Source organism: Propithecus coquereli, unplaced genomic scaffold, assembly GCF_000956105.1.
Source record: "Propithecus coquereli isolate 6110/MARCELLA unplaced genomic scaffold, Pcoq_1.0 Scaffold130, whole genome shotgun sequence".
Taxonomy (NCBI): Eukaryota; Metazoa; Chordata; class Mammalia; order Primates; family Indriidae; genus Propithecus; species Propithecus coquereli.
In genome coordinates this window covers 5,170,657-5,190,769 of record NW_012137192.1, presented here as the reverse complement: position 1 = coordinate 5,190,769, position 20,113 = coordinate 5,170,657, and the positions used below count along the sequence as shown (strand labels likewise).

The 20,113-nt window shown below is 37.8% G+C and overlaps 1 protein-coding gene across 1 annotated transcript in view; it reads left to right on the top strand.

Annotated features, from left to right (window-relative positions):
* IKBKAP (inhibitor of kappa light polypeptide gene enhancer in B-cells, kinase complex-associated protein) overlaps positions 1–20,113 on the top strand; it is a 111,808-nt gene that overhangs the window by 38,385 nt on the left and 53,310 nt on the right. The window contains exons 14-29 of the mRNA XM_012638524.1: positions 1,081–1,267; positions 4,074–4,180; positions 4,511–4,614; positions 5,809–5,862; positions 5,958–6,063; positions 6,877–6,992; positions 7,356–7,429; positions 8,168–8,246; positions 8,332–8,411; positions 9,628–9,765; positions 9,875–9,960; positions 10,256–10,410; positions 12,696–12,819; positions 13,703–13,800; positions 14,275–14,476; positions 16,717–16,778. Of these exons, the coding sequence (XP_012493978.1) occupies positions 1,081–1,267; positions 4,074–4,180; positions 4,511–4,614; positions 5,809–5,862; positions 5,958–6,063; positions 6,877–6,992; positions 7,356–7,429; positions 8,168–8,246; positions 8,332–8,411; positions 9,628–9,765; positions 9,875–9,960; positions 10,256–10,410; positions 12,696–12,819; positions 13,703–13,800; positions 14,275–14,476; positions 16,717–16,778 (1,772 nt within the window). The remainder of the gene's footprint in view (positions 1–1,080; positions 1,268–4,073; positions 4,181–4,510; positions 4,615–5,808; positions 5,863–5,957; positions 6,064–6,876; positions 6,993–7,355; positions 7,430–8,167; positions 8,247–8,331; positions 8,412–9,627; positions 9,766–9,874; positions 9,961–10,255; positions 10,411–12,695; positions 12,820–13,702; positions 13,801–14,274; positions 14,477–16,716; positions 16,779–20,113) is intronic.

Genomic DNA, 20,113 nt, shown 5'->3' with positions numbered 1-20,113 from the left:
ATAGAAATAATTAACTGAATACAACAAGTAACAGAATTTAATAAATATGTTTCTTAAATGTATGTGATATATTTAATAAATACAGTATGAGTATCCAACCTTTGCATGATTTGGGGGCTGCCTGTATAACGCTTAGTAGTTTTTAAAGAATATTTACATGATCGATTTCATTTCACAGACTTGAAACCACTAGAGTACAGAGCTGTAAGGCAAATTAGAACAGCTGAGGTAGTTTAGACTATAGTTCCATTAAAAAATAATTGAGAGAACAGTAACTTCAGGTCATTCAGAGATTTCATGAAGGACATGAATACTTACGTTGATCCTTGATGAAGGGATAGGTTTGGGATTGGCAAAGAAGAATTGGAAACGTTGGATCTGGTGGGGAGGAGAGTGTCATTGAGAACCAGAGGTAGGTATGATCCTGTGTGGAGAGAACACTATGGGCTAAATGCAGTGGAGAGCCTGAGTCCGGGAGAGCTGGTTGAGTAGGAAGATCAAGCTCTAGTGACCAGTTTCTCCAGTGGGAGTTGAGGATTTGCCGCTCGATCTAAAAGGCAGGAAGTAGCCATTATAGGTTCCTGTGTGAGGTGATAAAATCAGTGCCCTGGTCAGATGTGTAAATGCTACCGAAGGAATGTGTTAGAGGCATGGAAATCATCTTTCAAGCCAGTTAATCATTTCGATGTAAGGTGCTTAGGGAAGGACCCATTCTACTGAGACCCAAATACCTGCTAGAATCTGGTTTAAATACTGGTTAAGTAGTGACAGTGGATAGGCTCTGGGGTTCATTAGGGACTGGGACAGGGAATTTTCTTGTGTAGTCAGTTTCCTGAAGTGTTCTCTTCAAATCTAAAGATTTGTGTTAGAAATTTAATTTAAAGTAAATATAAAAACATATTCTTAAACCAGACAAATATTATTTTTGGATTTGCTGGTATTTGGTATTATCTCAGGTTTTGTCCCTTCAGATAATTAGGAATTGATTGTATACAAGGAGCTTCATTCTTCCTTCTTTCAGAAAAATCTCAATGATTTTTAAAGTTTTCTTCATGTCTTGGATATTCTTTAATATTTAAAACAGAATTCAATATGAGAATAGTGAAGATCAAGAAGTAAACCCACTGAAGCTCAGCTTTCTCACCTGGATTGAAGAAGACATCTTCCTCGCCATAAGCCATAGCCAGTCCAGTGCACAGAGTGTCATTCATCATTTGACTGTGGCCCCTTCTGAGATGGAAGAAGAGCAAGGACAGCTCAATGTCAGGTGGTTCTTCCCTGTATTCCCCGTGTTAAATAAGCAGACGGAGTTTGGCTTTTGTCTTTTATGAGCATGGGACTTCGTTTGGCTTCTAGGGAGCAAGGTTGAGGAACAGTAGCTTTCTTGTTAGACACATTTATAAGAGGGTTAAGTCTAGTTTTGAGTCACGTCAAAATAACAGACCAAAAATATATCAGAAAGTGGTGAAAAATAGGATAAATATCAATATATGAGGCAAATCATTTTTAAGATGCGTTGAATGTTTTAATTCATCTACCCACATTCCTACAGAGTAATTGCTAAATCTTATAATTGATTTTAATAACTATCAAGTGTAATTAGAGTGGCTAATTCTCATGGGCTAATGCAATGGGAAGAGTTTATAAACATTTTATATGTAAACATTTTATATGTATACACACACACACACACACAGACTCGTAGTCATGTACCACATAATGATGTTCTGTCAGTGACAGACTGCATATATGATGGTGGTCCCATAAGATTATAATGGAGCTGTATCTTTTTTTTTTTGGTACTAAGTCTTTAAAATCCAGTGGATTTTTTGTTTTTGTGCTTGTTTGTTTTTTGAGAGAAGAGATCGTGCTGTGTTGCCCTGGCTAGAGTGCAGTGGTGCAGTCACAGCTCACTGCAGCCTCGAACTCCTGTGCTCAAGCAATTCTCTTGCCTCAGCCTCCGAAGTAGCTGAGGCTACAGGCCACTGCACCGGTCCCTCTTTTCTATGTTTAGATATGTTTGGATATACAAGTAGTTGCTATTGTGTTACAGTTGCCTACAGTATTCAGTACAGTAACACGCTATATAGGTTTTTAGCCTAGGAGCAATAGGCTATACTATATAGCCTAGGTATATAGTAGGCTATACCATCTAGGTTTCTTTAGGTACACTCTATGATTTTGGACAACAAAATCGCCTAATGGTGCATGTCTCAGATGTATCCCCATCATTAAGCAACACGTGAATGTATATATGTTTTGTTTTGATGTGGAGACTTCGAAATGCTGCTTCTGGCCTCCTCTTCTATAAATCCTGTTTGACACTTGACTACGTTTACCACTGGAAAGCCTCCTATATTTCTTTGGTTAACTTTTACTATTCCCTGGACCTGAGTTTTGTTTGATTCTTGACTGCATCTTCATTATGTAACAGGTTTTAGTTAACAAATGCTCTTTTCTATAATGCCAGCCCTATTGTGCAGTAGATATAAACAACATTTTCTGGCCAGCTCCTAGAACCTTAGAACCCTCAGGTTTCTAATGTCAAAACTTGACAACTTAGTCATACACTAATATTAATCCCCAGATTCATTTGTAATGAAAGCCCTACTGGTTAGATTTATATTCTGAGAACCCTTGTTGCAAAATTAGGAACCTTTCTTTACTGTAAATATAAAACACATTACTGCAGTCATTTATTCCTATTTTTTGACTCAATACTTGATGATATTTTGAAAAAGCTTTTTACGAACACATCTAGATACAGAATATATTCTAAGTAAATGCACACTCAGAGTTAGCCAGGAGCTTGCTTTTTGAAAAGCAGAGCAATTTACTGTGTTTCTACTTCCTCAAATTTGAAATTCTTTGTCATTAGCCTGAAGATGGAAAAGCTAGATGTAGTCATCTCATTTGTTGTAAAGGAAATGAGAAGTCAAATTACTGTATGTTTCTGCTGCTTTGACTTTTGCTTCTCAAAAAAGACTGTTTTATTCATACAAAAATATTAGTGTCTTTGAGGAATGCAAAGTCTCTCAGTTTATAGCTATTAATAATTTACATTTACTTGTATTTTGTAAAAGGTACTCTTGTAGTTCTTTCCCTATGTTAGTTCATTTATTTCCCATAATACCTCTTTGAAGTATATGCTGTTAGTACCATCATTTTACAGATGAGACACCTGAGGCATAGAGCAGCTAAGTAACTTGCTTGAGATTATGCACGTGGAACCAGGATCTAATCCCAGCTGGTGTAGCTCCAGAATCTATTCTCTTAATCTCTTAACAGATAATTTATCCTCACGAACTTGGAAGCATTTCTAGAGAAATTAACCATTGTTATAGTTTTTAGGGTTTCTGTAGATTGGTTACAAACTCTTTGAATTAAATTTTAACATTAGCACCATTTATTTTTATCACTGTCTCTTCCTCTTCCTTTAAGAAATTCTACTTCTCTCTGTTGACTCAGAAAAAAGTGTCATGGCAGTAACAGATTCCCCTCTCCTCATTAATGAAGACCCACAGTTTTCTATGAGTGTATATGATAGCAGTAGAGATACTGAGTATGCTTATTTTCCTACAGACTGCTTTATTTAATGCAGTTTATATTTTAAGAAGACAGAATGATACTGATGTTATCCATGTCTAATGAAGGCAATAAATTATAAGTCAATAAATTGTAGTAAGTTGCAATAAGTTGTAACAAGTTGTGCCCGGATAGGACTGATGACTTCACAATGTAGACAACTATCACATTGGCTTTGCAGAAAACAGTGTCGTGTAACAAGTATGGCTTTATCTGGGCTTGGGCTTGGAATGGTTTATGCATCCAACCAGCCATTCCTCCATCTATTCATCTATAAGTGCATATGTGTATATGTATATAAGTATATAGTGCATATATAATATTGTGTGTATATATGTATTATGTATGATATTGAAATAGGCAGTGCAGCACTAAAGGGAAATTATTTATTTCTTTTTCTATTTTGCAAAATCAGTGAAATGTCACTACTTTTGAGAAAAATGGTCTGCTCATACCACCCCCGCTTTTTTTTTTCTTACTTTCATCAGTTCATCTGTGACAGTGAATGGGGTCGTAATCAGTCTATGCTGCAGTTCCAAGACCAAGTCAGTAGCATTGCAGCTGGCTGATGGCCAGATACTTAAGTACCTTTGGGGTAAGTATCAAAGTGTTAGGAAAGCATGTTTATGACTTACGTAGATGTTTAATTCTTGAGAACATCTATCTGTGAGTGTCTTGTGGAGGGCAACATTAATTGTTAGGTCTTTTAACTACTCTGGAAGACCCTAAGCTATGGAGTGGAATTGGCAGGTGTATTCTACTCCTGTTTATTCTTGTAAAGAACTGGAATGCCCTAATGAGTTTACAAAATACAGTTGGAAAGTGATCCAAATTTCATGTTAAGGGTTTTAGCAAGTATTGGTGTTAATGATTTTTTACAAAGAGCACATCGGCTATTTGTAAACCAGATCTACCAACCTTGCAGAGTCACCTTCTTTGGCTGTTACACCATGGAAGAACCCTGGTGGATTTCTGGTTCAGTTTCCTTATCCGTGCACACAGATTGAATTGGCCATGATTGGAGGAGAGGTAAGTGAACATGGGGCAGGAAACTTACCACTTAAAGTAATTACCCAGGGACTGACAACATTAGATGGAAAGGATGAGGGCTTTGGAGGTGGACCTGGGTCTCCACTAAATGCCAAGGCAACAATGGGAAGTTATCTCACTTTCCTGAGCCATACCTTATTCATCCATAAAATGGGAAAATCAATCAATCATTGAGTGGGAGGAAGACTAAATGAGATAATATATGTGATTGGCAAAGTTTTATCCCTAGTTGTACAGAACATTCCAAGTTAGTTTTATTAAATATTTTTTGAGGAAAACAGAAATGTGTACTTGAAAATAGTATTCAGTAGGTTGTCATTCAACAAATATCAGAAGGCCTATAATTGTGGTAGATAGTAGGATACAGTGGTAACAAAACAAAACAACTTGACGAATCCCTGCTCTTCTGGTACTTGTACTCTGTCAACAGAGATATGATTATTCCCTTTGATGGGACAGTGAAGGAAATGAACAGTGTTATGGTAGAGAATAGTGAGGTGTTTGGGAGGTAATTAGAGGATGGTAGCTATGAGAATGGGAGTCCTACTTTTGGTGTCCAGGAAAGCCTCTCTGAGGCGGTGATGTATGTGCTGAAATAGGAAGAAAAAGGAGGCTCCCTTCCCAGAAAGGAAGAGTATTCCAGGTAGAAGGAACTATAAATACCTTGAGCTTGTCAGAAGCTCATTTTACTGAAGGGACTGAATGGAAGCAGTGTGGCTAGAACTTAGTGACAAGTCATAGGAGGGAGTTTGGATTTTTTTTTTTTTTATTTCACAAAGATTAGAAAGTTATTGGTGATTTTTAATCAGCAGAGTAATGTATTCTGCTTTGTGGTTGTGCTTTGTGGTTTCTAGCTACCCAGAGGAAAGTAGGTTGGAGAGGGGTGAAAGTGGAATGGACGATTGACACAGAGACTGTTGGAGCGGAGTCAGGGAAGGGGGGGAAGGAGTGTATTTGAGATCTACATAGGAGACAGAAACGATGGAGCATGGTGGCATCACGTTGCATTTTGCACTGCACCAGTCATGTCTTAGGTTTCCATATTTAGTCCTGATTACAAGAACTTAGATGTGAAATCATAGGGCAATAGAACTATGTAATAGAAAACTGAGGTTTAACTAGTTTGAAATATTAAATAGAATTGCTTGTAATTTCAATTTTATTTCTTTACAGGAATGTGTCCTTGGTCTGACTGACAGGTGTCGCTTTTTCATCAATGACACTGAGGTACCAGGGCTTTGTTTTGTGTTTGATTCTTTTCACAGTGTTGGCCCCAAGTAATATAGCTAACATTCCCTCTTGCCTCTCTTGCCTTGTGGCAGGTTGCATCAAATATCACATCATTTGCAGTATATGACGAGTTTTTGTTGTTGACAACCCATTCCCATACCTGCCAGTGTTTTTGCCTGAGGGATGCTTCATTTAAAAGTAAGTTTTCAATGCGTAAAATAGAAATAGTCCTTTTTCCAATGTCTTTTGTCGTTTGGACTTTTAAATTCTTCGCCTACTTTGGCTTTTTATCATGGATTCCTGGACTGGAGAAAACCTTTAGAGTTCATTTTCTTGGACCCCAATCTCAACATAATACCTCAGTTACATCATTCTGCACCAGTTAGTAAAGACATCTGAAGAATGAGGCCCTTCCTTAAACAGCACATTCTACAGTGAAACATTTTTCAGGAAATTTTATTATAAAACTTATCTAATATTTTATTTTGAATTACCACATAGATCCCAAATTGAGATTATGTTCTAACTTCTGTGTAATCTTCCTTTTCTCTCTGTGGCTACCCTCCATTGTACCTGGACTCCACCTTGTGATTTGTAGGATACTGACTCCATTTTTTCTCTTATTCCATGCCATGTGTGTGTGTGTGTGTGTGTGTGTGTGTGTGTGTGTGAAAAGTCCACTTATTTTCTTTGCTGTAACTTTGAAACAGAGAATCTTTCATGATTATAGTATACAGATAATGCTAAGAAACAGAAGCTGCCCTAATCCTTCCAGATCATTTGAGAAGTTGTGTATATGAACATGCATGAGAGCCCTGTAAGAGAGAGGGCATGTTCCAGGGATGAGAGTATTTATAAAAAGGGCTAATGGTCTTGAGGTTTAGTGGGAGAGCAAAGGAATCTGGTTGATATTTGCTCTCTTCTCTTTCAGATAATAGATGGGCTTTTCAACTGCAGTTAATGGAGAGTGGCTTATCATAATTCTTAAGGCTTATCCAATGGTGTCTTTAGCATTACAGGCAGGTCTGAGCAGCAGTCATGTGTCCAGCGGGGAGATTCTGCGGAAGGTGGAAAGGGGATCACGGATTGTCACTGTTGTGCCCCAGGACACAAAGCTTATATTACAGGTAAGCTGTTTTTTCAGGCTTTCTTATTTTAGATCAGTCAATACCAAGCAGAATTTTTGCAGGTTGTATTTTAGGCTCTCTTATAATTTATAATCATTTATTATAAGCTTTCCCTTGCTAGGTTTTCTGTTAGCTTTATACAAAGGTGTGTCGATATAGGCTCTGACCAATAAGGCTCAGAGAAACTTTTCTTTAAGGTCAAGATAAATATTGAGTACACTAGATTTTGCTATTATAAACATATGCTCATTTTATAGCACTGTGGTAGTTCTGTATGAAGAGTTAGGTAAAATTGTGTATCCTGGCTATTAAAATTTTTCTACTTAATTAAAAATGTTACTATTTTGATTTATTTATTTTAAGATGCCAAGAGGAAACTTAGAAGTTGTTCATCATCGAGCCCTGGTTTTAGCTCAGATTCGGAAGTGGTTGGACAAGTAAGTGCTGTGTACTATGTATGACTAGTTAGCTTTGTGATTTATGTGTGAAGACAATAAGTATTTTATTATAATTTTAAAAACTTGTAAGTATGAAAAACCTTTATTACAGATATCTTCAATAGATTCTCAGAGGTTTTGTTTTGTTTTTTTACTTTAATACTATATATTGCAGTGGACATTCCTAGCAGAAGGGGTCATGATACTCATCATGTAAATCAGGGCTTCTTTTAACTTAAGGAATCCATCTGGGCTTTAGGTGGCCTTCGAACCAGGGAAATTGTGCACCAGACTGTCTATATGTATTTATCCAAGTAGAAAGCCTTCAGCTTTCAGTAGATTTATAGAGGGGCCTATGACCCAAAAAAGCCACTGTTGTGAAGGAAATGATCAATTTTCTGAATGTATTCAAGGGAAACTTTATATTAGAAATGTCTATATTAATGCGTTGTTTAAAATATAGACCTGAGTTATGTCATGATTTTCCTCTTGTGTATATGTGGGGATGTAGTGCTCAGACTGCTATGATGACTACTCACACCTTTTAAGAAGGTAAATCAACGTGATACTTGATTTTTTTTAATTCTGTAACTTCAGAGTAGAAATCCAGTAGTAGTTGTTTGGCATTTGGGCTGTAATCTGATTATAACTGGTTTGCATAATAATGAAAATATGCTGGGTCAAGGGAGCTTAGTTTTTGTGAAATAGCCCTTCTGTCCATTTTCTATCTCCTCACAGACTTATGTTTAAAGAAGCATTTGAATGTATGAGGAAACTGAGAATCAATCTCAATCTGATATATGATCATAACCCTAAGGTAACTTTCTAAATCCTTTACCCTAGCTTACTTTATACTTGAATTAATATTCTGTACTAAAACTTTTATTCTCTTTTTTTGGTAGGCGTTTCTTGAAAATGTGGAAACCTTCATTAGACAGATAGAGTCTGTAAATTATATTAATTTATTTTTCACAGAATTGAAGTAAGTGTTTTGAATAATTCATGAGTATCATTTCCATAATTTTCTTTCTTGTTAAGGAAATTAAACATAAGCTAGAGAAGAAAAATTACATACTGTTCATTTTTAAAAAACTGCTGTAACTCTTAGATGCCAGTAGATGTTTTGCTCTTTTCTCTTCTTTTAAAAACAGCCTATTTAAAAATGACTTTAAAACATGTCATTCAGAATTATTATTTGAGTTCATTCTTAGGCATACATGTAAGACTGTTTCTTAGGAGATTGAAATCAAATGGTGTCTTTTTCTGACATGATTTTTCCTCCCAACTTTTTCAGTGAAACTTTTTAAACATATAGAAAAATGGAGAGAATTGTCCAATAAGCACTCTGTGCCACTCCCCAGATTCTCCAGTTCATATTTTTCTATATATGCTTTATCATTATCTATAATTTGTCCATCCATTATTCATCTTGTTTTTAAACAAATTTCAAAGTAAGTTGTAGACATCAGTCCACTTTACTTACCTTTAGCACTTCACCATGCATGGTGTTAACTATAGAGTGCATTCTTTATGTGTGGGTTGGTTTTTTTGGTGTTTTTTAGGTTGAATTTATCTTCAGTGAAATGCACAAATCATAAGTATGCCATTCAGTGAGTTTTGGAAAACGTACATTTCATGTAACCTGAACGCCTGTTGAGTTAAGAGAGCATTTCCTCCTTCTCAGAAAGTTGCCTCGAATTCCTTCTCAGTTATTCCCTGTCTGCCCCTCCGAGCCCCCATGCAACTACTAAGTTCTGAGTTTTCACCACAGATCACTTCTGCATGTTCAGGAACTTCATATAAATGGAAACATACAGTATTTACTCTTCTATGTACATAAAACTGCTTTCATTCAGCATATTGGCTTGAGATTCATTCATGTTTTTGCTTGAATCACTAGTTCATTCTTTTTTTATTGCTGAGTAGTGTGACATTATGTAAATAAACCCACATTTGTTTATTCCTCTGTTGCTGGACACCTTGGTTGTATCCTGTTTAGGGCTAATGTGAATAAAACATCTGCAGACATTTTTATGTAAATCTTTTGTGGCATGTTCTATTTCTCAATATTTTTATAAATAAACTATTTTCCAAAAGTCATTTTTATTATTATCTCATCAATGTGCCAGGTATATGTTACAGTTTGATTGCTGGGCCTCATGTTCAGTTAGTGACCTTTTCATACACACTCTTCTTAGGGAAGAAGATGTCACAAAGACCATGTACCCTCCACCAGTTACCAGGAGTGTCCAGCTGTCCAGAGATCCTGATGAGAAAAAACTAGATCTTATCTGTGATGCTATGAGAGCAGCCATGGAGACCATAAATCCTCACAAGTATGTATGTTGTTGCTAGTTGGCAGCTTTTGAATAACAGAAGTGTATAGTTGTCCTTGTCCAGTTTATTCATCCTTCTCATTCTGGTGTTCTTCACTTACTTCCTCAGGTACTGCCTGTCGATACTCACATCTCATATCAAGAAAACCACCCCAGAACTGGAAATTGTGCTGCAGAAGGTACACGAGCTTCAAGGTAGTGACCTGCTCACAGAGAAAGTGCTTAAAGTGGTCTTAACTATCATCAGTCTTCTGCAGGTGGCCATTACCATGTCATTGCATGTCACAGATTTAATGTGTGGCCCTTTGGTCGCCATTTGAAGACCTCTGTCAGTTTCTTTTAGTGCTGTCATACAAGCATGTATAAAAGAGTCAAAAGTATATATTCATCTGGTGTCCAATTGTGTCAGAAAAATTTATTACTTTGTCTTTTTGGCTATGTTGCTGGGTCTGTGGGTTTTTTTCCCCAAATGGTTTTGTTTTCTAAACAGTGACAGGAAAACCTCCCTCTGTTCCTGATGCTGTGGGTGCTGAAGAGGCCTTGAAATATTTGTTGCTTCTGGTAGATGTTAATGAATTATATGATCATTCTCTGGGGACCTATGACTTTGATTTGGTCCTCATGGTGGCTGAGAAGTCACAGAAGGTATGTGGAGTTACTACTTTTATGTCATTTTGGTTCGTGTTTATATAACCATAGTAATATGAAACCCTGCTCCTGATAGTGCAGTATCTTTTCTGATGTTACCCTGTGAGTACAGGACTGGAGACAGATCTCTGAGTCTCCAGGGCCCATGCTCCTAAGCCTCATTCTCTATCAGAGATCTTTGTTTATCAAAGGGTTTTAATTGCTAGGTTAAGGAAGTGAAGTAAAGTTACATGGTTATTTTAAGATTATAGGCATATGTGTGAACTAATCCTTCTCTTATAAAGGAAGCATAACAAGTGTTCATATTCCACTCCAGTTCTTTATCACATAGCTCTTTTTTCCTGGGGAAAGTGGGCACATGGAGCTTGGAAAGGCCTAGGGCCTCTTTTCCCACCTTGGTACTCATGCTATGGTCAAAAAATTTGAGCACCACTGGTCTGTTTTTTTCTGGTTTTCTGTTCCCCTATCAGTCCTTTCTTTGCTGTTGCCAGAGTGATCTTTCCAAAAAGGGACTTTATTTTATTTTTTTTTTTGAGACACAGTCTCGCTTTGTCACCCAGGCTAGACTGCCATGGCATCAGCCTAGCTCAGGGCAACCTCAAACTCCTGGGCTCAAGCAATCCTCCTGCCTCAGCCTCCTGAGGAGCTGGGATTACAGGCACGTGCCATGGTGTCTGGCTAATTTTTCTATTATTAGTAGAGATGAGGTCTCACTCTTGCTCAGGTTGGTCTCAAACTCTTGACCTCAAGCTATCCTCACACTTCAGCCTCCCAGAGTGCTAGGATTACAGGCGTGAGCCACCATGCCTGGCCCAAAAAGGGAAATCTGATCCTTCATTCCTCTGCTTATAATCCTTCATAAGCTCCTCATTGCCCCTAGGATAAAGTTCAGAAGCCATAATATTGCTTAAAAATCCTTCCTTGATCTGGCCTCTGTGTATCTTTCTGTCATCTCTTGACATTGTCATTTTTTTCTCTGCCCATTGAGGAAAGATAGTGCTTTTGTCCCCCTTCCCCCACCCCTCACCACTGCAACTACCACATGCCTTTGCAGGCAGCATTACTTGCCTCCCATGGGCTTCCACCACTCTTGCACTCACCATTCATCAGGCTAATTTGTACTCATCTAGGTTGAAGGATGCTGAGGTGGCATCTTCCAGGTAAGGTATTCTTGCCTCCCTCCAGGGACTGGGTGAGGTGGCCCTCCTATGTGCTTCTATTGTGTCCTGGGCCTACCCCAGAATACCACAATCTGACTACTTGTAGAGTGGAAGTTTCCTGAGGTTAAGGGATATGTTGCATTCTTTGTACTTATCAAATTCTTACTGTTTGTTGATTGAACACATTGGCTCAAAGTCATCCTCCACATCATGTGCATTTAATTATTTATTGTCTTTTTTTTTTTCTTATATTGTTCTTACATACAGTCATCCTGTTTGCTTAGTGAAATTGGATTAAGAACAGGAAGTACCTCTTCTTTAAGAAGAAAAAACTATTTGCTTACAGGGCTAGAGATGTACAGAGCTATGGTTGGGGGTTACCGAAAAATACTAGGTTGGCAGAGCCTCAGAGTTTTGTGTCCAACTCAGTATAATTTTATTTTTGGTTTAACATGTGGTCTTTGCAAATGAAGGGCATGGAATGTCATAAAAATAGCACCAAAAGCAATGTCTTGCACTTTTAGGAGAAACTTAAAAGCATTTATTGAATGTCGTCTAGATTGGAACCTTGTTTTCCTTATTTGGCTGTGAAATAAGTGATACTGTGAGACTCAGTTTAAGGATTAGCAATTACTGTTTCAAATGTAAACTAATCATATGTGAAAGTATTTTTACCAAATGTTTGATGTACAGTTGACCCTTGAACAACACAGGTTTGAGCTATGTGGGTTCACCTATACACAGATTTTTAGAAATAAATATAGTCAACGCTTCATACCCACAGGTTCCACCTCCGCAACCAAATGCAGATCAAAAGTACAATATTTGTAGGATGCGAAACCCATGGATGTGGAGGGCTAACTTCTTGCATAAGCTGGTTCCACAGGGCTGACTCCAGGACTTGAGTATGCTCAGATTTTGGTATTGGGGGGTGTGTCCTGAAACCAATCCCCTGTGGATACTGGGGACTTAATTTTATATATGATACGATGTATGGTTAGTGTATAATATATATTTAAAAATTATGTAGCTTTGGATTTATTGCTATAACTGTTATATATATCTGTTTTTATATGTAAATATCACAAGTAATAAAGTTCTCTTTATTATGTATTTTTTTAGGATCCCAAAGAATATCTTCCATTTCTTAATACACTTAAGAAAATGGAAACTAATTATCAGCGGTTTACTATAGACAAATACTTGAAGCGTTATGAAAAAGCCATTGGCCACCTCAGCAAATGTGGTAAGTGTGAGGATTAGTATGTTTATTTCTGTTTCAAATCTTCTTTGGAACTAGGTCAGGTATAAATCAAAATAACATGTTAGTTTAAACAGAGACTGATTTCAATTTCCACTCTTGAAAACTAACAGTCATGTATGTTCACCTATTTTGTCCTATGTTCGGAAAAGCTGAGGGTAAAGCAAATCGCTTTAACCAACTGGTGGAGCTGCCTAGCTAAGAACACAGAGCAGATCCTTTTTGGGTTAAGAATGAACACCTCCTAAATTAACTTTGGTGTCTCAAAATCAAAACTGGTTGACGATTCACCCTCCCTTGTGCTCCTTGCAAACATGTGAGGGAAACTGCCGAGTGTCTGGAATGAGTGAGCCCACTGCCCAGTATCCAGAAAGACACGGTTTTAATTGGCAGTGATGGAGCAGAACAAGCACAGTGCCAGTTGTTCTGCTTCACCCCAGTCCCTGTCCTGTGCTGCAGCAGTTGTGATTCTTCACTAAGGACTGACACCGGGGCAAGGAAGAATCACCTGGGGTGTATGTTAAGTATTCAGCTTCCAGCATCCTTGGAGAATCTGAGTCAGCTGGCCTGGGATAGGCCTGAGGTGTATATAGGTTTAATAAGCGTCCCAGGGAGGTTGAGAAAACAGCTGGGTAGCTGGAACTCTCAAGTAGAAAGCTGATCCCAATCAGTGCTTCTCCTACCTCAGAATCTGCAATGGTGTACTCATTAAAAATTCAAATTCGTGGATTCTGTTTTCCAGGTACTCTGATTATGTGGGTCTTAAAAAGGTCCCTCATTGATTTTGTTTGGGGAACATTGGTATAAACGAAGTCCATTGTGCTTCCTAGGTCTTAAGCTTGTGTTTAAGTGAATCTTATTCCTACAGGACCTGAGTACTTCCCAGAATGCTTAAACTTAATAAAAGATAAAAATTTGTATAATGAAGCTCTGAAGTTATATCCACCAAACTCGCAGCAGTACAAGGTATGTGGAATGTGAAATGAGGTTCTCATGATTTTGATCTGTGCATAAAAGGGGTGAGGATCTTGAGTTCATAATACTGTCCTTGGTTTTAAAGTTCATCTTAAAAATGAATTAGCCTCATCTCGAACTGTTTATCTGTGAGAATGATCCTGACCTGTTCTGAAGAAATTGCCCAGGCAGGAATTTGGTGGTAGTTCTTGTTTGGTTTTTCGTTTGTTTGGTTTTATTTTTTTTTCACTGCTATATTATTCCCACTGTCCAGAATAGTGCATATGTAGGAACTTAGTAATTTTTTGTTGAGTAAATAAATGGCACATCCCCAGTAAGGTTTTGAATGGAAAAATGATTGCACTAACTGATCAACCACAAGATTTTCCCAAGTTACTCAAGAGCATTTCAGGTGTGGTGACTAAGGCTCCTACATGGGAGCTGTATCACATTTTTTCATTTATTCCAAACTTCCTCTTGTTATAGGATATCAGCATTGCTTATGGGGAACACCTGATGCAGGAGAACATGTACGAGCCGGCGGGGCTCGTGTTTGCCCGATGCAGTGCCCATGAAAAAGCTCTTTCGGCCTTTCTGACTTGTGGCAGCTGGAAGCAAGCCCTCTGTGTGGCAGCCTGGCTTAACTTGACCAAAGACCAGCTGGCTGGCCTTGCCAGAACTCTGGCAGGTAAGTGTGGTCATTTATTTGTCTACCTCTACAAAGGTTTTTTGTTTCTTTGTTTTGTTTTGTTTTGTTTGGTAATTCTGCAAATAAATTGAGGGCAGCAAAGCTTGAGGTATTTTCATACTCACTGATAAAAATTAGTTTAGAATGGTTTATTAAGTAGGGTAAAGGTTAAGGTGCTGAAACAAGAGTCCCAAAATGCAGTGACATAATAAAAAAGGCAGTTTATTTCTCTCTAACACAGGGACTGATAGGTCCTTTCATTGTGTGGCTCTGCAACCTTTTAGGCAGAGGATTGTAGCTGGGTTATCTCCACATTTGTGTTTCAGTCCTTGGAAAGGGGGAAATGCTAGAATAATGGGAAAATGCTTACCTTTAATTAATTTAGAAATGACCTAGAAGTTAAACTATCATTTCTACTTCTCATTTACTGAAATTTACGTGATATGGCCACACTAATACTATATAGCTGGAGTCCATGTGCCCTGTAAGAAGGTAGATGCATTTTGGGATGGGCCATTCTGGTTTTGGCAGTAAATCATTGGAAACCATAGTAGCAATGGTCAGGAATGAGGCGAAAGAAAATGCCAAATGAACAGGCAGTCTGAAAGCAAAGGCAGGTTAGCTTCTTCAGGGTCTGGCTAGGGATCGCCTGAACCAGAGGTGAGGCTAGTAGCAGGGTCTGATTTCTTAGAGTGGAGGAGAGGTTAAGGATGCCTATGAGAAGAGTTGAGTAGGGCCTCTGGCCATCTCAGCAGTTCTTGAATTGAAGTAAAGGAATGATTGGTATATTTTTTCTCCTACCTTTTAAAAAATATTATAAATATTGTAGTCTAAAAAAAAATTCCAAATTATATCATGTTAAATTTATATACATATCGTCCTTTGTTACTTGCATTGTTCCTTTTTTCTTAGATTATAAAAATGTATGAGATTATCACCTTTTCTTTTTCTGGTTATTAGATCTGTGGTCTCATCTATAATCCCTCTCAGTTTCCAAGCTGCACTTTTAATTATTTATTCTGGCTCCGTTGTTACTTCCGCTTTAGAAACTTATGTCATTGGTAGTATATACCTTAGTTGATACCTTCTAGCTCTGTTCTTGGGATCTATTGTCTTCTCTTATGTTCTTTACAACTCTCAGCTTGCTATTTACCATGGCTAATGATGGAGTATACCTAGTTCTCTCAGATGTTTAGCAGAAAAAAAGTGGGGAGGGCAGTGGTCAAAGATTTTTTTTTTCCCCTCAGAGAACAGAGTGGTCAAAGACTTTTGAGAAATGTTATCCAGTGGAGTTACTTTGTATGCACATTTAACTTATGCAGTTTACACAGACCAGCAAAAGAAAGAAAGCTATTTAAATAGTGGCGGTGATTCTACATTTTTTTTTTTTTTTTCCCCCAGCGATTACATGCTCTGGAGTGGGCATGAGATGAGACATAGTAGACGTTGGGGTCTGCCTGCCTCTCTGGTGTGATTTATTTCTATCGGGCCAAGAGTGACTAGGATCTAAAGACACTGCATGACAACCCAAGCATAAATCAGCTACCTCCATCTAGTGCTCAACCAAAGAAACAGCAGTCTCTTCCTGTTCAGGGAAGAAATAGTTTAGTCAGAGATCCTCGGTCAGTTTCCCATATGTGTGCCTTTGGAAGCATTTTTCAAGACAAATTTTGACTATATGTGATTTTCAAATCCTGTGCTACATTTATTTTTTTATTTTATTATTTTTTTTTTTGAGACAGAGTCTCACTCTGTTGCCCGGGCTAGAGTGGCGTGACATCAGCCTAGTTCACAGCAACCTTAAACTCCTGGGCTCAAGCAATCCTCCTGCCTCAGCGTCCCAAGCAGCTGGGACTACAGGCATGTGGCACCATGCCCGGCTAATTTTTTCTATATATATATATTTTTTTTTAGCTGTCCAGATCATTTCTTTCTTAGTAGAGACGGGGTCTCACTCTTAGTCAGGCTGGTCTCGAACTCCTGACCTTGAGCGATCCACCCGCCTCGGCCTCCCAGAGTGCTAGGATTACAGGCGTGAGCCACCGCGCCCAGCCCCTGTGCTACATTTAGATTCTAACTGCCATTTTAAGGTAGGACTCGGTGGTATATATATCTGGTCTCCTCACAGAAATTCACAAAGTACATAGTTTGATACATATTATAAAAAAGACATTAAAGAATCACTTCAGCCAAAGAATCTATTTAATTTCGTTGTCAAGTGCTTATTGTTGTCTTTTCAGAAAAGCTAGTTGAGAAGAGGAAGCACATTGATGCAGCCATGGTTTTGGAACAGTATGCCCAGGTAAATTCAGTTCCTCCCTTCTAAAACCCCCCGTGAACAAGAAAGGACTTCTCAGTTGTACCTTACTGATCATGAAAAATAAAGGAACTATGAGTAATTGTGAAGTCCAGAAATAGTGTTTGCCCTGAAGGTTTTCCATGTTGATGGCTTGACTCGGAAATCTAAATTCAGTACATCTCTAAATAATAAGTTTTGTGAGGTAGAATACCACAGAGGTATACTATAATATATACTAGTGATTTGACCTTGGTAGAAAGTACTAAATTAAATCTCATGGTTGTTGTGCTTTTGTTGTTAACTTCGCAAAGTAGAAACAGAAGGGACCATTATAAAACAAAGTAATTGGACGTTATATTCTCTTTTGTCTCTTATTCCCATTCTCTCTGTTGGAAAATCTTTTTTTACCTCAGGCAGCTTGAGGGGTCCCATTTTTATAGCAGATTATAAGGATAAGTGCCCATATGAGCTTTTAATGGAATTATAGGATTCATTATGAAAATAATAAAACTACACTGACACTGGCGACAGACTAAACAATATGCAAGTACACAGCTGATGCCAGGAATTAGTGCCTTGTAAAGAAAGTTTGGCCTTTGATAAAAGTGTTTTTTATAGTTGTTACTGGTGGGCACATTTACATAACATAATTGTGCTTCTAAAATATTCCAGTATCTCTCATATAGTAAGAGTAGGTGAAAGAAGATAAATAAAATTTTACATTATTGGATACTGGAGAGAAAGTATGTTGGGTGAATGAGTTAAAAACATCAATGAATAGAACATGCCTAACAGGGTAGAGGTTGATGTGGAAAGATACCACTTAAGAGGGTTAATTAAATGGATAAGATGCCACTATCTTTTTTTTTTCCATTGTAAATGAAGATTAATTTATAAAATTATTTTGCATGATTTATGCATAATAAAATTATATGTTGTACAACTATGATATAATTTACATGTAATAAAATCAATGTACCAATTTAAAATGAAGAATCATATGCATTTTGACCAGTGTTTATAGTTGTGTAACCACCACCACACTCAGTGATAATAGAATATAGTTCTAACTCCCCCAAAAGTTCTCTACTTTCTTTTTTGTAGTCTTCTCTCTCCACTCCTAGCCTCTGGCAACCACTGATCTTTCTGTCACTAAAGTTTTGCTTTATTTAGAATTTCATAAGAATAGAGCCATATGGCATGTATTTTTTTGTGTGTGTGTCTCACGTAATACATTTGAGATTTCATCCATGTTGTAGTTTATTCCTTTTTATTGCTGAATATTTTATTGCATGGATATATCAGAAATTTGTGGATCCATTCACCAGTTGATGTACATTTAGTTTTCAGTGTGAAGTTATTATGAATAAAGCAGCTGTGAACATTCTAGTACAAGTACTTGGGACAGGAGTGGGAATGCTAGGTTACACAGTATGTGAATGTTTAACTTTATAAGAAGCTGCAGAACTTCTCTGCAGTGGCTGTACCATTTTGTGTTCCCACCAGCGATATGTCAGTGCCTCTGTTGCTCCTCTGCTCACCAACACTAGGTGTATTAATTACTGTGACACTAGGCATACTCTTTGTGGCTATATAACAATTTACCTCAAAACTCAGCAGCTTCAAACAATAAACAACTATTACTTCACTTTTTCTATGGGTCAAGAATCTGGGCAAGGGCTTTGCTAGGGTCCTTTGGCTCAAGCTCTTTGACGAGGCTGCAGTTAAGTTCTTGGCCAGGGCTGTCATCATCTCATGGCTAGATTAGTTTTTTTTGTTTTTGTCTTCTTTTTTTTTTTTTTTTTTTAATTTTACTTTCTAATTTTTGGTTACTAGTATATAGCTGACTTTTTCTTTTCTTTTTTGGTATATTTACCTGTATCCTGTAACCTTGTTAAACTCAGTCTAGAAGCTTTTGAGTACATTTTCTGGGACTTTCTGCATTAAAAAAATGAACATGTTTTCTATGAATAAAGACAGCGTTACATCTTCCTTACAATTTGTATTTCTTTATATATTTTTTCTATCCTTATTGCATTTGCTAGGACTTGCAGTAGAGTATTGAAGAGAAGTGGTAAGAGTGGACATCCTTGCCTTTTCCCCAGTATTAGGGGGGGAAATTCAGTCTTTTATTATTAAGTATAATGTTTGCTTTTTTTAGTGTGCTCTATTGCAGGTGTTGGACAAACTACAGACTGCTGCAAATCAAGCATGCCACCTGTTTTTGTAAATAAAGTTTTATTGGAACACAGCCATGACCATTTATTTACATATTGTCTATGGCTGCTTTTATACTACAACAATAAAGTAAAAAGTTGTGATAGAGATGGTTTCGTCCAAGAAGTAAAAATATTTACTCTCTAACCTTTTACAGAAATTTGTCAATTCCTGCTCTCTTGGGTTTATGAAATCTTCTATTCTAGGTCTGAGAGGTTTTTTTTTAATCATAAATGGGTGCTGAATTTTGTCAAATGTGTTTTCAACTATGATACGGTTTTTCATTTTTAGACCAGAATGATATGGTAAATCACATTAATTTTTTTCATTATTAAATCAACCTTGCATCAAAGCCAACTTGGTCATCATCTATTATCCTTTTTCTATATTAGTAGATTAGATTTGCTAAGATTTTTTTGAGGATTTTTGTGTTTGTGTTTTTGAGGGATATTGGTTGTAGTTTTCCTATGTCTTTGTCAGGTTTTGGTATCAGGATAATGCTGCTCTTATAAAATGTGGGGAAGTGTTCCTTACTCTTCTGTTATCTGGAATAGTTTGTGTAGAATTGATGTGAGGAGCTGGCTCCCAGTTAAAAGTCTGTATGTGATTTTTCAGACCTGACCATAAGCAATTACAGACTTTCACTAGGAGGCTGCATGGGGAAAAGCCACCCTCCCCACACCAGACTTGGTGTCCTGCCAGTGCATTAGAGTTTCTGAAGGGAGTTGCAGTCAAGGACTCAGGCCCCCCTGCTGGTCTTGCTCTTTGTACAGTGTTTGTATTCTGAGCCTTGGCGCCTTCATTCCTAGGTCTCTTTATCTGAGGCCTTGGGCCAAGGTCATCTTCAGGCATCTCTGCCAAGACCTCCTCATACAGGGAGGAATGGGAAACCGTGAAGACACTTTTTCCCACTCTGACTCACTACCCAGTACTTTTCCACTCCTAGCCCTCCCTCTTCGCGCCCCCACCCCCAAGGTCAATAAAACTGCTGAAGCCTTTGTTTCAGTCTCCCTGAACAGTGAGACAACCCTCACATCTGTGCTGATCAACCTGACCTTCAACCAGTGTTGTTCCTTGGGGAGGAATGGAACAGAGAGAGTTGGCACTTTCTCTGGTTTTAG